This window comes from Cnephaeus nilssonii (genome assembly GCF_951640355.1).
Source record: "Cnephaeus nilssonii genome assembly, chromosome: 9".
Taxonomy (NCBI): Eukaryota; Metazoa; Chordata; class Mammalia; order Chiroptera; family Vespertilionidae; genus Cnephaeus; species Cnephaeus nilssonii.
In genome coordinates this window covers 324,394-347,151 of record NC_137080.1, presented here as the reverse complement: position 1 = coordinate 347,151, position 22,758 = coordinate 324,394, and the positions used below count along the sequence as shown (strand labels likewise).

Genomic DNA, 22,758 nt, shown 5'->3' with positions numbered 1-22,758 from the left:
AAATCCTAGATTCATTGATTCACCCCTGGCTACCAATTTTGTAAACAAATATGCTATGCACAGGCACACACACACACACACACACAATCTAGCTAGCTACCATATACTGGTATCTCTTAACTATAAACACAAATTTGCCTGCATATATTCAGAATATCCATAGAAGGTGCAAGAAAACTAGAAACAAGAGTGTCCTCCAAAGAGGGCAACTGAGTGGCTAGGAGATAGGTACGTAAGGAAAACCTTTTATGTTATTTACCCTGGGATTATGAAAATATTTTTCTTCTTGGCTCCTTATAATTTTAATTATTTTACTTTTATTTATCTTTGCACAAATAATACAATTTTTGTACATATCTGCTTTATTTTTTATTATTTATTTACCACAAGTAAAGGTCAGGAATTGTTATCTTTAAATTTTTTTTTTACTGTTTTACTTCATTACTGTTGTGTATGTGCTCCATGTGTTTGACGTAGGTGCTTACGTAGGTGGGTTCCGACTTATGGTGAAAATAAAAAATCGCATTATGTTGTGCCGTAGGAACAGATCTCTTGACGTAAACTGAGGACCTACTGTATTTCCTATGCTTAGAACATAGGAATTATCAGCTACCTGCAAGTTATAAATGACTCATTGATACACTCATTGTCTTCAGGTATACACTGAGTTCCCAGATTATTATGATCTCTGAATGCATAATAATCTGGCCACTCAGGTGTGTGTGTGTGAATGTATGTATTAGAGGCCCGGTGCATGAATTCGTGCATGGGTGGGGTCCAACCAGCCTGGCTAGGGGGAGGGGACATGGGCGGTTGGCTGGTCTGCCTGCTGGTCGAACTCCTGGTCCAGGGGACAATTTGCATATTAGCCTTTTATTATATAGGATATACACTGAGTGGCCAGATTATTACGTGTTCAGAGATCATAATAATCTGGCCATTCAGTGTATTTAGTGAGCATTTGTGGAATCCTCTCTCAGTTTCTTCCCAATTATGGGTCTATTCAAATTTCTAACCTCTAGAAGCTAGATTTTAAAGACAGCTATGATCAATCACACCCTTATCAAATAACTAAGAACTGCCTTTGTCCATGTCCCCATATTTCCAGGTTTTGGCCCATATACCCAGTGTACCTATATGTATCTCCTCCTTTTGGATTCGGGCTTCCTCATTTCTCAAGAAGAATTCCGATATTTAGTAGGCAGTAAACTTATAAAAGGCACTCAAAATACAGAAATCTTTATTACTAGCCGGTGACCTGTTACTCAGACTTACTGCCAGTCAATAAAGCAGAGTTTCTGGGAGCATGAAATGTAAAGTACAAGTTAAGGTTTCTAGCCTTGCTCTGTTTTCTTTAGTTGTTTGAACTTGGCCTATTATTCTTCCTTCAGTGTGTTCTTTCCTCTGTAAAAAGTAGACACCAGAGAGCTGTCATTAGAACTTGAACTGTTACCATGACTTTTTTTTGTGAGGATTCTCTTTTTGCTTGAAATATGTTAGGATTTCAAAATAAGGTTTTGCATGTTGTCTCCCCCTCATTCTATCTTGACTCCCACAAAGTGGGTGTGAAAAGAAACCATTGAAAGACAAGTGGGCTACAACAGGTTCTAGTCTCAGCTCTGTCACTACACAGCTTTGTAGTCTTGGAAACACTTTTCTGTCCAAGTGTCAAAAAAAGATGGAGTCTTGGTTACAATAATGGTTTTCAGACTGTGGTCATATAGAAACCTGGTGTTATGTCACCAGTAAAATTGAACATTTTTTCATCCATTTTAGACGAACGTTTAATGGGCCTAATATCTTCAACTACACGTGTTTTCTCCTACATAGTCTTCAAATACTGAGTCTGCTGCTGTTTTAAAAAAACTGAAAACATCTACTTGTTCTGCTTGGTGTATCAGATACCCTCCTTTTTGAAAACAGCGCGCGCACACACTCATTTGTGGCCCACAAATCGCCTCCGGTTTGCAGGGCGGCGCCAAGTACAGCACGAACGGTCTGCGGCACTCAGAGGGAAGGCGGGAGGGAAGGGGTTAACCAAAGAACCTGCAGGCGCACCGGCACAGCCGACGGGCTCCGAAAAAGGGAGGTGAAGGCGGGGCGGGCTGGGGGGCCCTGGGGGAGGGGCATTGTAATACTTCCAACAATACAGTTGAAAAGAAGCCTAACATTGTGTATTTCTGCCCGGAACACCGACACTCTCGGGGGCCTTGGGAAATGCCAAGCTGAGAAACCCCGGGAGACCTGGGGAGAGACCCGCGGCCAAGCTCGGGTTCCGCTTCGCGGCGGGAAGGCCCAGTCTCCGGCCTCCCGGCCGCGGGAACCGGAGGCCCCACCCGACACTCACTGCCTCCTTCTCGAACATGCTAGGCCTCCTCTCTCTCCGAGACCCCGTCGGGGACTGCGGAGCGACCGGGGTCCCGGGCGTCTTCCCACCGCGGTTGCGCTTCTCCATCACGCCCGCCTCAGCGACTCGCCCGGCACCGCGTCTCCGCCCGGCAAAGCCCAACGCCGCCGCCGCCGCCACTTCCCGCGAGAGCTCAGTCTCGTGCCTGCGCCGCGGAGGCCGGAAGTGTTTCCGGAAGTGCGGCGCGGAGGGAGGGCGGGACGAGCTGCGTCATCGCGCGGCGCCGGCGGCCGGGACCCGGAAGTCATGGAGGTAGAGCGGTGGGGGCGCCGGTGGGATAGTAAGGGGTTGCTGAGAGAATAAGGCAGTAGCCATAAAACACTGAGCTTTTGTAAACTGACACTCAGCTAATACTATGAACAATAAAACTTCAATCTTTAAACGTTTACTTATTTGAAAGTCGTTACATAAATTATCTTTAAATTTAATCACAATGTTTTTATCATACAGCTCTCCCACTAGTTATACCTGTGTATACTCTGTTCTTAAGAGAGAACTAGAGGGCTGGTGCACGAAATTCGTGCACTCCGAGTGCTCCCTCAGCGCAGCCTGCACGCTCCCGCAGTCTGGGGAGTGGGGAGCCGGCCTAAGCCGGCAGTCGGACATCCTTAGTGCTGCCGCAGGGCTACTGGCTGAGCAGCGCTCCCCCTGTGGGAGCCCACTGACCACCATGGGGCAGCTCCTGTGTTGAGCGTCTGCCCCCTGGTGGTCAGTGCACGTCATAGCCACCAGTTGTTCTGCCCTTCAGTCAATTTGCATATTAGCCTTTTATTAGATAGGATATTCTTGGGTTAAGTGTATAGTTAGTACTTGTGTGTCTTTACTTTCTGTAAGACAGTATCTTTTATGTTCTACGTTTCAGATATCCCTGGAGGACCCTGTTACCACCTGCCTTTCTGCCCCAGTGTACCATCTGATCTGTGAACTCGGGCGTGAAGTCCGTGAACATCATGCTATCAGTAGCATTGTGGCTGGGAACGGGGACGTGTGCTGGAAGACAATCACAGACTGTGTGGTTGGTGCCGAGTCAGGTCTGCACTTTCTTTGCACCCCAAACATCCATGGATACTTTTCATTTAAAATGTCTCGACCTCCAGTATTCCCCTTGCCTGCCATTGCTTTTTGTTTGTTTTTTTTTAGAGGGTGTTATCATAACGGCCTCACTCAAAAGATAAAAGGAATTGCTGTGAAAAGAGGGAATGAGGCCAAAGAAGCATAGAAGAGTTCAGGGGAAGCTGGGCTAAGAAACCCGTGTGTGAGAAGGGAGGTTGGGAGGCAGTGAGGGCGATGGTCTCGGCTCCAGGCCAGCAGTCCAGATGGAAGAGGGTAGAAAATACAAGTCATGAATTAGGTATGAAAGGACCAGTGACATGTTACACAATTATTTTAGATGTCTTCCATCTGTTTTTGCACATTTTTTTGGAGCAGGGAGTTGGCCTGGAAATTTAACAATATTTATAAAAATGACAAATAAATGTGCTCTGGCCCAGCAGTTCCATTCCAGGAATTTATAGGACTGGCACACTTACAGATAGCAAAGCGTGTGTCAGCAAGGGTTCTCCTGCAATGTCGTTTGTAATAGCCAAGAAGAAAAAAGCATTGGAAACAGCCAGATGTCAGGCAGTAGGGATCGCTTAGGAAAATCATGAACATTTCCCAGTGGAACACTATGCAGTGGGAAAAAGAATGAGGAGGCCTGGCTTTCTGAACACTAGAATCTCAGAGCTGTGTTGCTAAGTAAAAAAATAAGGCTTATATATTTGCATTTGCTTTTATATGTGTAAATATTTCTAAATATACACAAGGAATTAATAACAGCAGCTGCTCTAGGAAGGATAATTCAGTGGCCAGGAGGGAGACTTACCCTCTTATATTTTTTTTATCATGAACCAATGGAATGTTCAGACCCAAACTTATAAAATATTTCATATTATAAATATGTTCTAAAATAATTAAGATAATTGGAAATCGCATAGTCTACTGTTAAGTAAAAAGAAATTAGGCCCTAGCTGATTTGGCTCAGTGGATAGAGCGTCAGCCTGCGGACTGAAGGGTTCCAGGTTCGATTCTGGCCAAGGGCACATGCCTGGGTTGCGGGCTTGATTCCCAGTGGGGGGTGTGCAGGAGGTAGCCAGTCAATGATTCTCTCTCATCATTGATGTTTCTCTCTCTCTCCTTCTCCCTTCCTATCTGAAATCAATAAATATATATTTTAAAACACAAAATCAGGTTAAAGTATTATATATGCTATCTGAACCTGATTTTCTATAAACTTATATACAGGTAAAGAAATTGAAGAAAATATTTTTCTCTTGTTTGAAACTTTCTATATTTTCCAAGTTCTCTATCAATAGCATATTTTTAGTTTGTAACCAGATAAGCACCATATAACTTATTTCAATGTAGGTGTCGTGTATGTGTTTTGTAAGTTCAATTATAAACTGAATATGGACTTGGTGGGAATTTTGTAATTAGAGCACTTTTCCTCTGATAACTCGGAGATCTTTTTCTCCCCATGGTATTGGCGCTGAGGTGCTAACTTGTTTCTCATCCTTGAAGCCCAGGGTCTGGATTACCAGGGAAGCGTGAGGCTGCTGGGCCCTGTGTGTGAGGCTGTCCACATGCATTTCTCATCTCTGACCAAGGGGCAGTTTGAAGCCCAGTATGCACCGTGGTTCCAGTGGACAAGTTCTCCAGAGGTTTGGCCTTTGCAAATTCCACTTAGAAACCCTATTACTTGCTAATTTTAAAGGGGTCTCTCTGGAGGGCCCGGAGGGAAACCTGGGACTGTTATGCAGAGTCTCTGGGTCTGAGCTGAGGAGCACACCCTTTGACCAAGGCAGCATCGAGGCAGCATCAGGATGGGGGTGGGAGGGAGCTTGGTATGTGGGTGCTGGTCCCGGACAGAGGCAAAGTGGCCTCTGCAGAAGAGACAGCCGGCTGGCAGAGCGAGGTCATCTTGAGGCAGTGGCCCCGGGCCGGGGGGGGCCTGGCCTCAGTCCTGCTGAATCGGAGGGAGAGGGTCCTTGGAGGCCCAAACCTGGTTTCACTGCTTTGTTGGTTGGTGAAAACCAGCTGTGTCACGGCACATTAAATGTCCACAGTGGAGCAGTAACTCTAGCAAGGCTGCTTCTGAACCCGTGAGGTGGGCAGGGGCTTTAGGAAAGGGTCATTTCTGCTCCCTTCGCAATAGCTCTCATGAGCGGCAGGGTGAGCTGCCGTATGTTTATCTTCAGAACTAATCCAAATTGGAAATAAGATTTAGGTAAAAATATTGGACTTCTTGATGTGCAGTTACACCACACTTCCTGTTTTCAATCAATATTAAACAAAGAAAGAACATTCAAAGAACTCCTTAGATATTACTTTTTTACTATTTACACTGCGTGGCCAGATTATTATGATCTCTGAACGCATAATAATCTGGCCACTCAGTGTATATCCTATATAATAAAAGGCTAATATGCAAATTGTCCCCTCAACCAGGAGTTCGACCAGCAGGCAGGCCGGCCAACCGCCCATGTCCCCTCCCCCTGGCCAGCTGGCCGGACCACATCCATGCACAAATTCATGCACTGGGCCTCATACACACACACACACACACACACACACACACACCCCACACACACATATATATATATACACACTGAGTGGCCAGATCATTATGCGTTCAGAGATCACAATAATCTGGACACTCAGAGTAGATGTTATATTTGTAGAAAATGTTTACCTACACCCCTAAAATCATTAAAATACGATCATCAAAATCTTCAGAGGGTTGACTCTGATGAACAGTATTGTCACTTTGAGAAACAGTTCTTATTGAGCATAAATTCTAAAGCGTGTCTATTCGAAACAGTTGTTTCCAGAAATATTTGATGCCTTGGAGAGTCGTGAGTGCCCTGCTGTTGCTCTTAGCCTCATGAAGCTGACGGCCTGTCTGGAACGGGCCCTGGGGGATGTAAGTGTGAGAACTCTCCTTGTCGGGCCGTTAAAGTACCTGAGTGAATGTTAAACGACTCTGTAGTTGCCCTCAGATTCCTTGATTTTAATTATCGTTCTCCTGTAAAGTGCAATTATTTGGTACAGATTTTCAGTGTTTTTTGGATGATTATGAAATTAAAACATGGATATCTTCAGTCATTGTCTCCCACCATTTGTCCAAGCAGTTGCCTTATGGGTGATTTTTTTCTGAATATCATTCGGCTCATTGGAATGCAGTTGCTACATGAACTTCGTTTGAATTTTAGGTGTTTTTGCTGGTTGGGAAAGAATGCCCATTTCTTTTAAGAGATCTGCTTGCCTCTGCGGAGCTTGCTCAAGTCTTCGGGCAGTCTGTGGTAAGCTTGCCCCCCACAGCCACAGAGGAGGCGCAACGCACGACCGTTAGCGTCCGCTGCACTTGTGCTCCTCAGAAATAGATGCTGATGAGAGTGTTGTCAAGTCACAGGTGGAGGGGACTCAGAGCTTCCCTAGGGGAGCGGCCACAGCCCCAGTTCCCCTCCGAGCCGCCCGTCCTGTTTACACACAGGCCCACGCGGTACACTGTGGCGCTTCTGTGCCAAGCTGTTTCCTGTGCTTGTTTATTTGGATGTTAGGCTGTTTGATGCCCAGCACCGCCTGGGACAGGTCCCACCTCACACTGCCCAGGGTCCCCTCTGCACGCTCCTCTCACCTGCACAGTGGGCCTCACAGCAGCGTCTTCTTCGCGGGCGGGTCTGAGGATGGGCAAGGCAGGCGCACACAGTAGCTGCTCAGTAACTGTTGGCTGTTATTACCTCTATGCCTACGACATACACTAACGAGGGAAACGGCGGTTGGAAGGAAGAAAACGTTAACTTGCTGCATCCAGTGATTTGTTAATGACCGCACTGCCCACCCTCCGCTGTCCTTCCCTGCCCAGATGCACGTCCTGACGGTCTTCGTGGGCTCTCCGCGCGGACTCAACCTGCGCAACGTCCTGTGGCACGGGTTCGCGTCCCCTCAGGAAGTTCCTCCCAAGTAGGTGCTGCAGGAGGGCCTCCTTGTCGAGGGCACTGGGGGTTCACCTCTCCTGTGGGGGCAGGGAGGCCCGTCTCAGCAGGACTTGGAGCGGAAAGCTGGATGTTCTAGCGGAGCCCCTGCAGGTCCTCACGGTTTCAGCTCCCGCGGGTCTGAGGTCCTCTTGTTGCTCCCAGCCCATGTGGCACCGCTTCACTTTGCTTTCTTACTTTTGAACTTTTCTCCTGAAAGGAAAGCCTTTTATATGCACGACTGAGGTCTCCGGCATCTCCCACAGGTACTGTTCGATGCTGGTGCTGCTGACCGCGGGGCTGGGCCAGCTGCTGGAGGCCCACCTGAAGCAGACAGAACGCACGGTGGCCCGTCGGCCGCTCCTCACGCTCGTGGACTCAGAGGACTGGACCGTCTTCCCTGGCAAGTACTGCGTCTCCCCTGAGTAGCATTAGGGATGCTGTCGTCCGGGGAGCATCAGGCGTGAGCTCCGGGTGGGGCGTTCTCCAGGGCGACGTGGCGAGACAGTGCCATGAAGTCGTGTGTGAAACATCGCCACCTGGACCCGACCTTTCCCGCCGCGCCCGGCTGCTGCGGGGAGACCGTGGGTCCGTGTTGGTGACGGGTTCAGTCTGTCCTTCAGAGGGACTGGCGTGCACTGGTGTCAGGCCATTTTATAAGGCGCCTCCTCCGCCCACGCACGGCTGTGCCTCTGCTCCACTCGCTGTGCCCGAGCCCTCGCAGCGGAATGGCCTTCACATCGTTGATCCTCCCCATGACCGAGCCACTTACCAATGGTGGGGAGGAGGGACCAGAGCTTTGAAAGCTATTGAACTGTGTTTGCTCCGAGCCCACTGCCCTCACCGGCCGTCACGGTGCAAGGTCTGTGTCTGCCAGTGAGAATGGGGATCAGGTTGCCCCACGTCTCGGCCTTTCGTGCGTGGACCCTGGAGGTGGTCTGGTGACTGCCAATAATACATACAAATGGCGAGACACTTTTTAGAGCGGTTTTAAGCTTTTAAGAAAACTGAGAGGGCGGTCCAGAGATTCCCCATCCCCCCCGCCGCCTGCCCACAGCCTCCCCATGTCAACACCCCCAGACCGGACATTTGTCACCGAGGATGAACCTCCTTTACGCGTCACAGGCACCCAAGTGTGTCGCTCACCCAGCACTCACTCGAGGTTCCTGTATCCTGTGGAGGTTCATTTTCCTGGTCAGGTAGCCACCTGGTCCACCTTGAACGCCTCTACAGAAGGTCACAGCCGCATCACCGACGAGACGCAGTGTCCGTGTCTGCTTCCTCCAAAGCCCCGGGGCCCCCTGCCCGCGTAGGGCAGGGAGGGCTTCCTCACCCGGGCCACATGCTGCCCTGGGCTGGGCTGCGGCTCACCTGTGTGAGGAGAGATGCCGGCCTCGCCCCGAGGGCGCTCACGGCTTTTCCCTCGGTGCCTGTGGTTGTGCTGAAACCTCTTGCTGTCTTGCAGCTGCTACTGACGAGGTCCTTTCGGTGTGGGAGGAAGTGGTGAGGAAATCCTCTCTCGTCCTGAGGATCATGCTGCCGTATTGGGAAGTCGCGTTGACCAAGTTCAGGACACACAGGTGATGGGAAGGTGGCACAAAGGGTGGTTCCTGGAGTCCGGGGGCCAGTCCTTCCTAAAGCCCCTGCCGCCAGGCCCTGCTGTGGGGCTCCAGGCCAGGGCGGTCAGCTGCCTGGAGAGGGGGCTCGCGGGAAACCCCTTCCTGACCAGGAGAACGGCCTCCTCGTCGCGTGTCAGGGATCACGGGACAGCGGGCGAAGATGATTGTTTTTTAGAATCAACTTGAAAAATCATTGAGTTTTTTCTGTGAGCGAAACCCTGTGTCCAGGGTTGGCGAACCAGGAAACAGGAAATCGGTGTCTCGGGTGCCGAGGAGCGAGCCGGTGCTCAGACCTCAGGGGTCGGCGGTTCACTCCTTCCGCGTTTCCCAGGGCGGCCACGTGGAGACCGTGAAAGCCCACTCGTGTCCCGGGTCCAAGTACTTTCTAGAAAGGGAACGAGGCGGCTTTTGATGCCATTTTCTCCTGAGGCACTAACCGTGGCCCATCAGGCGTCAAAGCCCTGAAGCAGTTGTGAAGCCCCGCGTCTCAGGAGACCAGTTCTGCTTCCGTCTCACTTGGACACAGTGGTCCCATCTGGACAATGCCCCGTGACTGCGGGGCCCGTGCCCACCTCACAGCGGGTGTGCTTTTCCTTCCGCGTCACAGGTTCGCCGACTGTGCCATGCTGCTGTTGACACAGCTGGAGACTGGGCTGCGGCACCTGTTCGCCAAGGTTAACCAGTGTCCCAGGAGACTTCTGACGGCCGAGGTACACGTGTGCGTGGCAGGCTTCTGCGCCTCTTAGATGATCTTATCATCTCATTTCTGTTTGCAGCCCATGAACTTGTTAGCTAAGAGCTTTCCTCAGAAGACTTAGCTGTCCTTTTTTGTGACTTTCTATTATGTTTTATAGGATTTATGTTTACTTATGATTGATTTTGGTAGCTCTATAATATTTTGAAAGTGGCCTTTTAAACTCAGTGATGTCATAGAACTAGTTACCATGCATTTCCTCTCTGTGGCTACACTTGCTGACCTATCACTGTAGCCCACAAGGTGGTCCGTGACCTGCAGCACACGCCCTCTCTGAGGACCCCACTCCTCTTGGCCAGAACTCGGCCCACCCCGCAGTGGGAGGCTTGGGCAGCAATGTGCCCAGTTAACTATTGAAAGATCCATGGATAAGGAAGGGGGGACCCTGAATTATAGGGTGAACAGCAGCATCTGCCATGTCTCCTTTTCTCATTTCTTTCACGAGTTCATCTTCCTCTTTTTGCCCCTTATGTCAACATTCTCTTCTCAACCTTGTCCTCTCCTTATATTTGCTCCTTGGGAGGTCTCACACAACCCCATGCCTAAAGCTGTCACCTCTGCAGGGACCACAACTAGAAAACACTTGGAACCTCATGAAACTGGAAGCCCCACATATCACAGGCTGTCGATGCAGCTAAAGCAGCTAAGAGGACAATTCATAGCATTAAGTTCCAGGGTCTCCAGGCATTGACTCTCACCAGTTCTTTTATCTCCTGAGTCAGGTGGACACCTGTTTGCTGGATGTCTTCCGATGGGTTTCCTCAGCATCTCACACTTACTTTAGTTTTAAAAAGCATATTTTTTTCTCCTACAAATTCCTTATTCTTAGCCTCTGAGTGGCTCAGGCCCCAAACCTTAGCCCTGCCCTGTCTTTGCCTGCACTTTGTTCTCCACAGCCACTCGGTCCAGCACTGCCCATCGGTTCTTCCGTGATGGATTCTGTGCCCCTTCTTTCTTCGCTGAGGCCTCCCTGGTTCCTTGTCCCGCCCCCTGAACTCCTCTCCCATCCAGTCTTCACGCTGCTCTTCCTTCCTGACCAATTCTCACGCTGCCACCCAATGTCTTCTAAACCAATACGTATTCCTGTGTCTTCTGTGGCCTCCAGTGCTCCACAGCCGCGTGGCGTCCCCGTGCCATGCACACAGGTCCCGGGGCCTTTCAGCTGGTTCCTCCCGGCTGTTGTGCAGAGGAGCTGCGTGCCAGCAGTCAAAGGCGGGATCAGAGCTGAGGTTCCTGGCCCACAGCCTGTGTCTGTAGACTGTACTGGTCACACCAAGAAGTGTGGGAGCCGGGCTGTTTGTGGGGAAATGTCCCGTTGTTCTTGCTTCATGCCATCAGCAGAAGCACCCGTGTGGGCAGTGGTGTGTGACGCTGTGGGCCTGGAGGAGTTAGGATGTCGAGCTGGACAGGGAGCACGGGCCGAGTTCCAGCGGCCAGGCGCCCTGGGGTCCCATGTCCTGTCACGTGTGTGTTTTGTCCACACATTCTTCCCCAAGTGCTGGTGCGTGGAGGCTGATCTCAGACGAGTGTTCGTGTGGTTGGCATGCGAGACTCTGCCTGCTTTGAACAGTTCACCTGCTCGTATTTTGCTCTAATTATTTCCTTTTTTCCCTTTTCTGAAGTCGGCAGCTCTGTACACCACCTTTGATGAAGTAAGTGAACAAGCTTACAGGAAAACGCTGATAGTCGTGTAAGCTAGAAACAGCCTTAGAGCTGAGCATCGTTTTCAGGATAACTGAGTGGGGGCCCAGTATTACTCACCAAGTCTCTAAAGCCGCAGAGACAAGGCCAGAAAGTGCCGGACCAGCATCAAGCGCTGCGGTTGTTAGGGACTTACACGTCAGTTAAGGCTAGCATAAACACATCAGCTACCGCCGTGAGCATGTGGTGGTCACCGAGGCGTGTGATCTGCGGAGTTGTCGGGGGGTCTGAAGGAGGAAGGTGGGATAGTGAAAGTCACAGGGAATGTTTTATCCCTGGTGGAGTGTAAAGGCTTCTGTGTGCCTCCCGGGTGGAACCCTTACAGACCCCAACGCGTGTGACACCACGGCAGCTCCGAGAGGACGGGAGAGGCCCCGGGCGGGGGGGAGGGGTGGCTTCCAGTCACTCTGCCTTTGGATAACTGAGCTCCGGGACCTGGGGGAGGGGGTTAGGAAGGAGCCTGCTCACCGCAGATTTATCCCGTTAGTAAATGATTGGCTGTTAGGGGTGTGTATTTGGGGCAGTCAGGTCCGTACAGGACTCGGGCCTCAGGATTGAATCCTGCTTGGGCCCCATCGTCCTCATGAGCGGAGTGACTTGTGAAGTAACTGGTGGATGTGGAGCACACAAGCACACGTGTACATGTGAAGAGACACATACAGACACACACATCTACAAGTAGACATAAATACATGTGGATACATAAAACACAGATACCCACATACATACATGTACACAAACACACATACACAGATACACACAAACACATGCACACATTACATGTAAACACACATGCATGTAGCCACATATAAACACAGTACACATACGCACACAGAGACACACCCTCACAGCTAGAAAGGTCCGTGTCCTAAGGCCATTAAACGGGCGAAGAGAAGTTTTCCTGGCCTGGTGGCGGTTTCCTTGGAGACGCCCGCACTTTACCTGATTGGCTTGGGCTTATTTAACGATGCGCAGCAAAGGCAGGGAGGCTGCGGCTCGGAAAGGCCTGTGCGTGCCTGTGTCCCAGCTGACGTGCTTGTTTTGGTGTTTCAGATGTTGGCACAACACCTGAGTGATGGCGAGATCAACCAGCTTCCTCTTGTCCTCGGGGAGCCTGCGACGGTAAGGCCTCGGCTAGGCTGCCGTTGTTGTGTTCACGTGTGTGACCAGCACGTCTCTGACGTGGCACTGACTTTGGCCCGTGACGTGCGCAGAGAGCGCGCTGAGCCCTCCGCACGCTCCCCCGTCTCAGCAGCCGCCCGCGAGCACTGGCTGCGCCGGGCCTGCCGGCTGCCGGTTGTTCGGGGTCCGTCTCCAGGCCTGGAGCCAGCGGTTCCCGGCAGCGTGCTCCTTCGGCGTGTCCAGCGGGGCCTCTGCACCTTCCTTCCCTCCGCTGAGGACGCTAACGAGCGTGCTCTCTGTCTCCTCCGAAAGGAATTCCTCTGGGACTTCCTGAACCACCAGGAGGGTCCTCGTGTGCGCGATCACCTCAGCCACGGGGAAGTCAGCCTCCCTGCGTTTCCCAAGGGGATGGCCGAGCAGCTGCTTGCCTTTTCCCTGGTGCTGCTGCTGAGATTCGTGGAGGAAGACCTAGCGTCAGAGGTCAAGGTAGCGTGGCGGGAGGGAGACAGGTCCCTGCCCTGCAGCTCTGAGAGATGTTGTTTATTTTAAACGCCATTCACTTCATTGTCTTTTGCTTCGCTTACCTGGCTTACTGTGCGCCTCCCTCAGAACAGATAAGTGAGCATTGATTACGTGTATTGACTCTAACGTTTAAATTTCTACTATATCCTATTTTTTTGGAGAATCTCTCAAATTTCCCAAATGTTTGGAATATTTTTTTTTCTTATTTCTTTCTGTGTTTGCTGCGTTGTGGACAAGAGTGGGTGTGCCTTTTTAATCTATCACTGTCATCACTTCATCGAACGTCTATTCTGAGGAGAGCTCAGCTGTCACAGCTGAACGGAATGAGACGGAGGGAAGTCACGAGGAATCGAACTCCTATGGGGCAGCCTAACCAAACGTGTTTCCCACCCAGGAAAAGGCAGCGATAAAGGTGCTGGTCAGGCTGGCGGAAGGCTACCGTGCCCGCTTCCACCCAGTCGCGCTGATTAAAAAACAGGTGAGCTGCGGGCGGCCGTTTAGGAGCAGGGTGTGCGCGCCTGCTGCAGAGGTTCAGCGGCTCAGAGCTGCCTCGTCGGGGCGGACTCCGGGGTCCGCAGACCTGGCGCTCCAACCACAGTGCGTCACTCAGATGCGCGGCCTCGCGTGGTGGCTCAGTGCGCGGCCTCTTTGTAAAACGCGCTGCATAGCGAGTCACCACGTGCAGTGGTGTCTACAGTAGCCACTTCACTTCCTTACTTTTCTTTATCCTCCCCAGCGGGGATCAAACCCACACCTGAGGTAAGTGCCCTGCCCGGGAGTCAAACCCGTAACCTTTTGGTGCACGAGACGACGCGCCAACCAACCGAGCAGCCCAGCCAGGGCTCCTACACGTTTGTGGGTCAGGGTTGGGGGCTGGGGTCCCGTCTGATACTAGAACCAGGTGCTGGCACTTGGCCAGGGCCACTGGGGAGGCCTTGTCTTCACCCAGAGCGCGTGGCCCACAGCACCAGGGAGCAGCACGCCTGCCCCACCCCCTCCCCCATCACCCCTCACTCCTGCCTGGGAAGTCACCCCACGGCCCGGCCGCCCACAGGCCCCTGGGGACTGTGCCCATTAAGTGAGTCCGACTCCGAGGGACTGGCCCCGTCCTGACCATAGTGCATCGGAATTTTCGACAGCTCCACAGCCCTCGGACATTGCTCCCACGGACCTGTCCTGTCTCCGGCCTTTCTGTACCTCATTATAATGAATAACCGACACCCACCGCCTGGTTTTCAAACATAATATCCGTAGCAGTTTTACACACAGCCTTCTAGAAAGTGACTGGCACACCTGTAGCAATTTTAAAACAAGGTTTTAAAATGAGGTTCCTTCTAGAACCTTATTGTAAAACCTTCAGAAGCCGGGGCCTTTTCCTCCCAGGTGCTGAGCTGTGAGGAGAGCATCCGGTCGTGGCCTCTGCTGCCTTTGCCGGAGGACGCTGCGAGGGAAGCGGCCAGGTGAGCTCCATCCCGGGAGCGTGCAGGCCTCACAGCTGTCGGGAAGCAGCCGGGCCGTGGGGCAGGGAATGCCTGGGAGGGACTGTGGGGCCTGGTGACGGGTTGAGTCGGGGGTGGAGAGGAAGAAGGGTGATTGCCCAGCTCAGAGCTCAACTGTGGGTGGGTATTTGTGGAGACCTATAAATATTTCTCTCTTTTCCGCATCCAGCGTGGCTAGAGAGTGGTCCAGTTTCTGAGTCGGGGTGGCTGGGGATTGAGAAAATGAAAGAAAGAGACAGACACAGAGAAAGAAGGAAAAAGCTGGGGCCAGGTGGGACCACTGTCCTCTGATGAAGAGACAGACAGTGACCCAGAGCCAATACAGCACATTTATTTTATACAGCAAAATACCAGGAAGTTTTACTAAAGCCCAAGACAAAGGAGATTATGTGCATTCTTGTGTCTTCTTTGTATCATCACTTATGGGTGGGCCTGGATAATCGTGTTTGTTCCTGGTGCTTGGCTGGATTTAGATAATGAAACCCACCCCCTGGTGCCTGAGCTGAAGGTCAGGCTGACAATACACCTGCCTCTGGCAAGGTATGTTTCCAGGGCATAGCTCTGCCAGGCACTGCTGGATTCAGATGACAGTCAGCTCAGGGGCCTTTCCCAGGCATTCTCTACAGAGACCGAGAACATGGACAATCAGAAAGGGGGTCTGACTCTTAGGAAAGAAGTGGGAACAGAGAGATTTTGGATTGTAGAGTCAGAGACAGATCACATGAGTCAACAAAGCATATTGCTTTTAGCATATTGTACCATTGACCTTTTTTTTAATCTTCCCCCAAGGATGGATATATGGAGATACTAGAGGCCCAGCGCACGATTCAATCGTGCGGGTAGGGTCCCTAGGCCTAGCCTCCTGCGATCAGGGCCATCTTCTGCCTGTTCGCCAGTCCCCAGGCCCAATGCTGCCTCCGCCGCCGCCACTGAGCTGCCAGGCTGTTGGGATCACCAGCTCATCCCCAGCCACTGCCGCTGCTGCTGGGGCTTGAGGCACTGACGAAGGGGAGCACGGCAGGGGATCCGGGTGCGGACAACCGGCTCCCCGCCTCCGATGGCAGCGGAGCTGGGTGTCCAGGGTGTCCGAGGCAGCCCCCCTAAGCGGCCGCCAATCCAGCCGTTGAGAGGCAGGGGCGGGGGGCGGGAGTCCCGCGCCTCTCAATGGCCGGATATGCCACCCCGAGTCCCGCCCCCCAGCCTCCCACCGCCCAATCGTGGGCGTAGCGGAGTGATGGTTATTTGCATATTGCCTTTTTATTATGAAGGATATATAGTTGATTTTAAAGAGAGACGTAGGGAGAAAGAGAGAAACATTGATGTGAGAGAGAAATATCAATTGGTTGCTTCCCATACACACCACGACCAGGAATCAAACCCATAATCCTCCAATGCACAGGACGGTGCTCCAATTGTTACTGGGAAACCCCGGTTGGGCTCTGGCTGCCAGTTGCTGTGTCCAATAACAAAGGCAGGGTCGAATCATTTAAGGCACTTATTGAGAAGGCCTGCCAACCAAGAAGACAGGATGCTTACAGGCATTCAAATCCTGCCTTCCAGCAGGTGCAGGGACAGGACTATAAAGGGGAAGGGGTTGAGGGACGAACGTCAACTACTGTCATCAGGCGATGAGATGGTATGATGAGATGGTGTGGATGAGATGATGTGATGAGATGGTATGGGTGAGATGGTGTGATGAGATGATGTGGATAAGATGATATGATGAGATGATGTGATGAGATGGTGTGGATGAGATGGTGTGGATGAGATGGTGTGATGAGATGATATGATGAGATGATGTGGATGAGATGGTGTGGATGAGATGAGTGATAAGATGGTGTGGATGAGATGGTGTGATGAGATGATGTGGATAAGAAGGTATGGATGAGATGATGTGGGTGAGATGATGTGGACGAGATGGATGTGATGAGATGATGTGGGTGAGATGGTGTGGACGAGATGATGTGGACGAGATGATGTGGACGAGATGATGTGGACGAGATGATGTGGACGAGATGGTGTGGACGAGATGGTGTGGACGAGATGATGTGGACGAGATGATGTGGGTGAGATGGTGTGGACGAGATGATGTGGATGAGATGATGTGGATGAGATGGTGTGGATGAGATGGTGTGGGTGAGATGGTGTGGGTGAGATGGTGTGGATGAGATGGTGTGGGTGAGATGGTGTGGGTGAGATGGTGTGGGTGAGATGGTGTGGGTGAGATGGTGTGATGAGATGATATGATGAGATGATGTGGATGAGATGGTGTGGATGAGATGAGTGATAAGATGGTGTGGATGAGATGGTGTGATGAGATGATGTGGATAAGAAGGTATGGATGAGATGATGTGGGTGAGATGATGTGGACGAGATGGATGTGATGAGATGATGTGGATGAGATGATGTGGGTGAGATGGTGTGGACGAGATGATGTGGACGAGATGATGTGGACGAGATGGTGTGGACGAGATGGTGTGGATGAGATGATGTGGACGAGATGATGTGGGTGAGATGGTGTGGACGAGATGATGTGGATGAGATGGTGTGGATGAGATGATGTGGGTGAGATGGTGTGGGTGAGATGGTGTGGATGAGATGGTGTGGGTGAGATGGTGTGGACGAGATGGTGTGGGTGAGATGGTGTGGGTGAGATGGTGTGGACGAGATGGTGTGGACGAGATGGTGTGGACGAGATGGTGTGGGTGAGATGGTGTGGATGAGATGGTGTGGACGAGATGATGTTTTGACTCCTGGTGGGTTGGTTCTGATTACTGGATTCACAGCTGAATCACCTCCTCAATCATGTATGAGAAACTTAGCCCCCTATTCACATAGTATATTTGTTCTAAGATTTAAAATAATATGATTATTTTTTAGATTAATTCAGGTGCTCTACCTATCTACATATATAAAAGCCTAATATGCAAACTGTCCCCTCAGGAATTCGACCGGGAGACCAGGCATTCGATCACTCGCTATGACGTGTGCTGACCACCAGGGGGGTCGGTGCAGAATGAAGGAAGGCCCTGATCGGCCCTGATCGCCGGGGAGGACTAGGGACCCTACCCGTGCACGAATTTCATGCATCGGGAATCTAGTCAGATTATAAGCCCCCCTATCACAACCAACCGAGCCCCGCCCCGGCCAGGCACATGGACTTTTACCACGGCCTCCAGTGGCAGCCTTTTCATTTATAGCTGAGGAAACATCTTCAGATTAAGCACTTTTCTCAGTGAACCAGGCACATAAATGTGATTTTGCACAGGAACTAGCCGGGCATCTGAATTACGTCAGGTACGTGTAAATACCTTCTGTTTTCCAGATTAGGTGGCAGTTCTGAAGCCAGTGCCTGCGAGCCTTTGATTATGAAGATCATGTCTGAGCTGTGCCGCCACGTGCCTGGGCACCACTGCGCTTTCCAGGGCATGGATAGCCTTCCTGTTGAGAGGTAAGTTTCCTCCTACATTTGTCCAGACATTGACTAAGAAAGCCGGGGTCGCAGACTTTGCTGTTTTCTGTTACAAGTTTATAAGCAAGGGGGTCGCATCAGCACCCACGTTGCTCCAGCAGGAGTCAGTAGCTGAGCCTCGGTGCTCTCAGCCTGGCTGGTCTGTGATGACAGCCCCAGGGGAGCCTGCGTGGCTCGAACCCCGGTGTGTGTAACAGTTGTACTCGCGACCAAGAGCAGGCGCGAGCTGGCTGCCATGGGATTCAGTGCAGCAGGTGGCATGGCGGCCCGGGAGGTCGGCGATGGCTGTGCCCACAGAGCCATGCTCTGACCGCAGGTGGCCTCGGCCGCTCCCGTACGTCTGCAGCCTCCGCGTGCCGACCCTGTTCTGCCCCAGAGCCGTCCTGGAAGTGCTGACTGTGCTCCGAAGCATCAGCTCACGCTGCGCCCAGGTGTCCCGGCAGGTGGCGGCCTCCCTGGAGCTCAGGGGCCGGCAGTGGGCGGAGAAGACGCTGCGCTCCCGGCAGAGGCAGAACTTCCTGCGCATGGTGAGCAGGTGAGCGGCTGTGCCGTGCGCGTGGTGAGCCGGTGAGCGGCTGTGCCGTGTGCGTGGTGAGCCGGTGAGCGGCTGTGCCGTGTGCGTGGTGAGCCGGTGAGCGGCTGTGCCGTGTGCGTGGTGAGCAGGTGAGCGGCTGTGCCGTGTGCGTGGTGAGCAGGTGAGCGGCTGTGCCGTGTGCGTGGTGAGCAGGTGAGCGGCTGTGCCGTGTGCGTGGTGAGCAGGTGAGCGGCTGTGCCGTGTGCGTGGTGAGCAGGTGAGCGGCTGTGCCTGGTTCAGAGAAGCCTTGGGGCAGGAGTTACCTCTGGAAGCAGTTCTGGTTCTTTGGGAGAAATACTGATTTTTAGGGAAAGTTATGGAACACATTACTGTGGTTGTAGCATGGTGAAGACTGCCCGCCCGGGTGAGTGTGGATCGCGAGCACAGCAGCGGTAATGTGGGAGCCGCGTTAGGGCTTCTTCCCGTGTCGCGTGTCCTGGCGTGTGCTGCCTCCTCAGGGAGTGACCATTGGGACAGATGCCGAGCACTGAGTCGAGAGGTGTCTGTAAGGCTTTCAGCTCCCACTGCTTCCGAACACGGTGCCTCGTTACACTCTGCCCGGCCGCTCACGAGGGGATGGCTGCTCCCGCACATCCCTCCCGAAGCAGAGCATCTCCTGCCAGTTTATGGGGAAGATGAAATCTCACTTTAGGTGGGATTTCTTTGAGTTCCAGAGACACTGACACCTTTTCATGCTTAAGCCTTTCCGTTGCTCTTCCTGCGAGCGTTTTCACTGACCGCCGGGCTGTAAGGAAGACGCTGACGGGTGCAGAGGAGGGCGCCCAGGAGGGTCCAGGCAGGACCAGGTCCTCCCGGTGCTCCCTGTCCAGAGAGCAGGCCCTGCTGGCTCAGAACTAGACAAGAGGGCGTGCGGAAGGGGGGCCTGGCGGCAGGTGGCCGAGCTCCCCGAGGACTTCCGTGGCCCGGCCGTGGCCCAGGGCTCTGTGGCTGGGGGCAGCGTGGCCCAGGGCTGGTCAGGTGAAACATCATTTTCTTTATGAAATTGGAGACATTTTATTGAGCAGACTTTGCTTTACTGTCTTCAGCGTTAAGCTTCTGTCCCCAGTGCTGTCCCTGGTTGTGTTGCTGGTGGCGCTGGAAGTGGTCAGCGTTCACGGGATTTGTGGAGAAAAGCCCTGTGGCCGCCAGCGGTACCTCAGGTGGGTGTCCCGCCCCGGGAGGAAGTGCTGTGGCGGCTGTGACGTCTCCGCTCCTGCGCGTTGATGCCTTGGTGGGTTTTGAACCCACCCTCTGCCTGGCCTCACTGTTCACGGGCCTCAGGGCGTCTGAGCCTTGCCGCTGCCCGCGTGGGCACCTTCAGCGTCGGTGCGAGAGCCCGAGCGCCCACCGGGCACAGGGCGCCCCCTGCCCAGCCCGAGCGCCCCCTGCACTCCTGCGGGGGCACCTCCGCGGGGCTGGTCCCTGTGCGGCCCGGGCCTCGGTCGCGGCACGCACCAGACGTGATGTTTACAGCGAATGTTCTCAGCTCGGGAAGCCCCCTTTAGGAGCCCAGACCTGGGCTCTGAGAGCAGGATCACACACATGACCCACCTTACATGTGTGTGACCCGCCTTACACGTGTGTGACCCACCTTACACGCAGAGCTTCCAGCAGCAGGCACCCCAGGAGAGGTGCGGGATCTGTCACGTGTTTGCCACGGCTGCTCCCACAAAGTTCCTCGTGTCCCCAGCTTTCGGCTTCGCGGGTCCCAGGCAGCTCAGTGCTTGTTTACAGGGAACATGAGAACAGCCGGCACTTCATAGCGTGAGAGCCAGGCGAGGGCGAGCGAGTGGCAGCCGCCGGCCGTCGTTTCCAGTCTAGTCAGGGTCTCGGCCTCCACTGACGTCCTGAGTGTGTGGTTCCCGGGGGCGTCCTGTGCCCGGTGGGCCGTCCTGTGCCCGGTGGGCCGTCCTGTGCCCGGTGGGGGCTGGCCGTCCTGTGCCCGGTGGGCCGTCCTGTGCCCGGTGGGCCGTCCTGTGCCCGGTGGGCCGTCCTGTGCCCGGGAGCCCATCCACTCCCCAGGGACGGTGACGTGGCAGCATTTCTCTTTCACGGAACCCGTGCTGTGTCCGTGTGTGGGCACCTCTTTCCTTGAGTTCGCAGACAGAAATTAAACTCAGCTCTTAGTTGTAATTCCCACATAAAGAGAAAACATTCGCGTCCTTGTCCCATTCTCAGTGGGTGGAATAGATGAAGTGAATTCCTTACCCAGGTTCTTGAAGTCGGTCCTGCAGTTCACCGAGAACCTGGCGGCCTGCACCAGCCCCACCAGGAACCGGTGGGGCGAGGTGGCCCGGCTCACGCACGCAGCGCTGCTGGGCATCTGGGCTTTCAGCGAGAGGAGACAGATGCTCATCCATGGAGCGGGAGCTCCCGGTGAGACCGCTCCCGAAGACACGTCGGCAGCTCAGTCATGCCAGGAGCCCCCCGGATGGAAGTCGCAGACTGCAAACTGGGGTCCAGGGGAGGCGGTTCCAGGGACACGCTCCCCGTGGTGATGCTGTGTCCTCCATCAGCACGCCATCGAGCACGCGGTCCCTGTGGTGGTGCCGTGTCCTCCTCTGTCAGCACGCCATCGAGCACATGGTCCCCGTGGTGGTGCCATGTCCTCTGTCAGCACGCCATCGAGCACACGGTCCCTGTGGTAGTGCCGTGTCCTCCTCCGTCAGCACGCCATCAAGCACGCGGTCCCCGTGGTGGTGCCATGTTCTCCTCAGTCAGCACGCCATCGAGCACGCGGTCCCCGTGGTGGTGCCGTGTTCTCCTCAGTCAGCACGCCATCGAGCACGCGGTCCCCGTGGTGGTGCCATGTTCTCAGTCAGCACGCCATCGAGCACGCGGTCCCCGTGGTGGTGCCATGTTCTCCTCTGTCAGCACGCCATCGAGCACGCGGTCCCCGTGGTGGTGCCGTGTCCTCCTCTGTCAACACGCCATCGAGCACGCAGTCCCCATGGTGGTGCCGTGTTCTCCTCTGTCAACACGCCATCGAGCATGCGGTCCCTGTGGTGGTGCCGCGTCCTTGGGCAGCACCACTGAGCACATGTGGGTTAACGGGCTCCTCCCTGCGATGTGACGCTCACGAGCATTTCTGATAAAGTGGGGCCCCGATCTCTTCACCACGAGGACGCGACTGTGACTGGAGCCGCTGGGGAAGCTGCGTGGGCCCTTGGCCGTTCTCCCCGAGCCCGCCCTCCGCGGCCGGGGAGTCCCGCCTGACGGCGTTGGCGGTAAAAGCGGTAGCACGTCGCTCTGCATTCGCTCGGCGTTGGCGGTAAAGCGGTAGCACGTCGCTCTGCATTCGCTCGGCGTTGGCGGTAAAGCGGTAGCACGTCGCTCTGCATTCGCTCGGCGCCGTCTCTGGAAGGAGGCCCTCGGCTGCACTGAGCACCGTAGGGCGTGCTCGCTGCCCAGAGAGCCCCTCAGTGCGTGGCTCAGTCCTGACAGGCCCGCAGCCCGGCTCCCGTGTCCGCAGGATTCTCCAGGGGGTGGGGAGTGGGGAGGTCCCACCGGGTCCCCGCCTGGTGGACACGGCCACGTCGCCTGCTGGGGAGCCTCTCCCGGGGCTGCCAGCCACCACGTCCCTGCAGGGGTGAGAGGAGCCGGCCACGCGCTCCCCTGGCGCCAGCGCCAGCACAGACTCTAACGGGAGGACTGGCTGTGGCGGGCCGTGAGGGAGGCGGGCCGGGCGGCCTTGCTGGCCGAGGCCTAGAGGCTGTGGAGAGAGAGGAGCACGTGAGCGGGAGGGGCACGTGGAAGTGAGGACGGAGACACAGCAGTGGACCCGGCCGCCGCCTCCTGCCGTCCGGGGCCGGTCCGCTCCTCCGGGCCTGTTGGGCGAGTTCTTCCCACAAGCACGGGAGTGACTGGGCCACTTGCTGCCGGCACGGAGCCGGTAGGAGCCCGCGGGGGAGGCAGGGCCAGGCTGGCCCTCGGGAATCGCGAGCCCGAGGAGGGACTGAGGGTATGGGACAGGCCGGGCTCCACCGGCTCCTGCGTGTGTGATGTCGCCAGGGCCCTCGAGGGTTCTCCGGGAAAGGGCGGGGGAGGCGCAGCCCCTGGTCAGACGGAGGGACGGG

The 22,758-nt window shown here is 54.1% G+C and overlaps 2 protein-coding genes across 6 annotated transcripts in view; one reads left to right on the top strand and one right to left on the bottom strand.

Annotated features, from left to right (window-relative positions):
- Positions 1 to 2,588, bottom strand: part of DYNLT2 (dynein light chain Tctex-type 2) — a gene marked incomplete at its 3' end in the record, with an annotated part of 13,678 nt that extends 11,090 nt beyond the window's left edge. The window contains exon 1 of the mRNA XM_079780041.1: positions 2,348 to 2,588. Coding sequence (XP_079636167.1) covers positions 2,348 to 2,455 — 108 coding nt within the window. The 5' untranslated portion in view covers positions 2,456 to 2,588. The remainder of the gene's footprint in view (positions 1 to 2,347) is intronic.
- ERMARD (ER membrane associated RNA degradation) lies at positions 2,536 to 22,758 on the top strand. Of its 5 annotated transcripts, none has more exons than XR_013813931.1 (18): positions 2,536 to 2,659; positions 3,270 to 3,438; positions 4,972 to 5,106; positions 6,267 to 6,368; positions 6,658 to 6,747; positions 7,311 to 7,408; positions 7,686 to 7,822; positions 8,885 to 8,999; positions 9,646 to 9,748; positions 11,415 to 11,444; positions 12,547 to 12,615; positions 12,928 to 13,101; positions 13,532 to 13,615; positions 14,521 to 14,597; positions 17,962 to 18,087; positions 18,425 to 18,635; positions 19,729 to 19,842; positions 20,895 to 20,911. XR_013813931.1 is itself a non-coding variant. In XM_079780038.1 (18 exons), exons 2-18 carry the CDS (start codon positions 3,358 to 3,360, stop codon positions 21,178 to 21,180), a joined length of 2,010 nt encoding a protein of 669 aa, XP_079636164.1. In that variant the 5' UTR covers positions 2,536 to 2,659; positions 3,270 to 3,357; the 3' UTR covers positions 21,181 to 22,758. The 5 variants fall into 5 exon arrangements, 4 of the variants coding, with proteins under 4 accessions (XP_079636164.1, XP_079636163.1, XP_079636165.1 ...); XM_079780038.1 differs by having other exon boundaries at positions 18,455 to 18,643; positions 20,895 to 22,758; XM_079780037.1 differs by having other exon boundaries at positions 18,425 to 18,643; positions 20,895 to 22,758.

Coding starts and splice junctions, on each gene's coding strand:
- ERMARD (XM_079780037.1), top strand. CDS start 3,358: ATGCTATCAGTAGCATTGTGGCTGGGAACGGGGACGTGTGCTGGAAGA. Junction 7,823..8,884: donor GGACTGGACCGTCTTCCCTG/GCAAGTACTGCG, acceptor GCTGTCTTGCAG/CTGCTACTGACGAGGTCCTT. Junction 14,598..17,961: donor GCTGCGAGGGAAGCGGCCAG/GTGAGCTCCATC, acceptor TCTGTTTTCCAG/ATTAGGTGGCAGTTCTGAAG.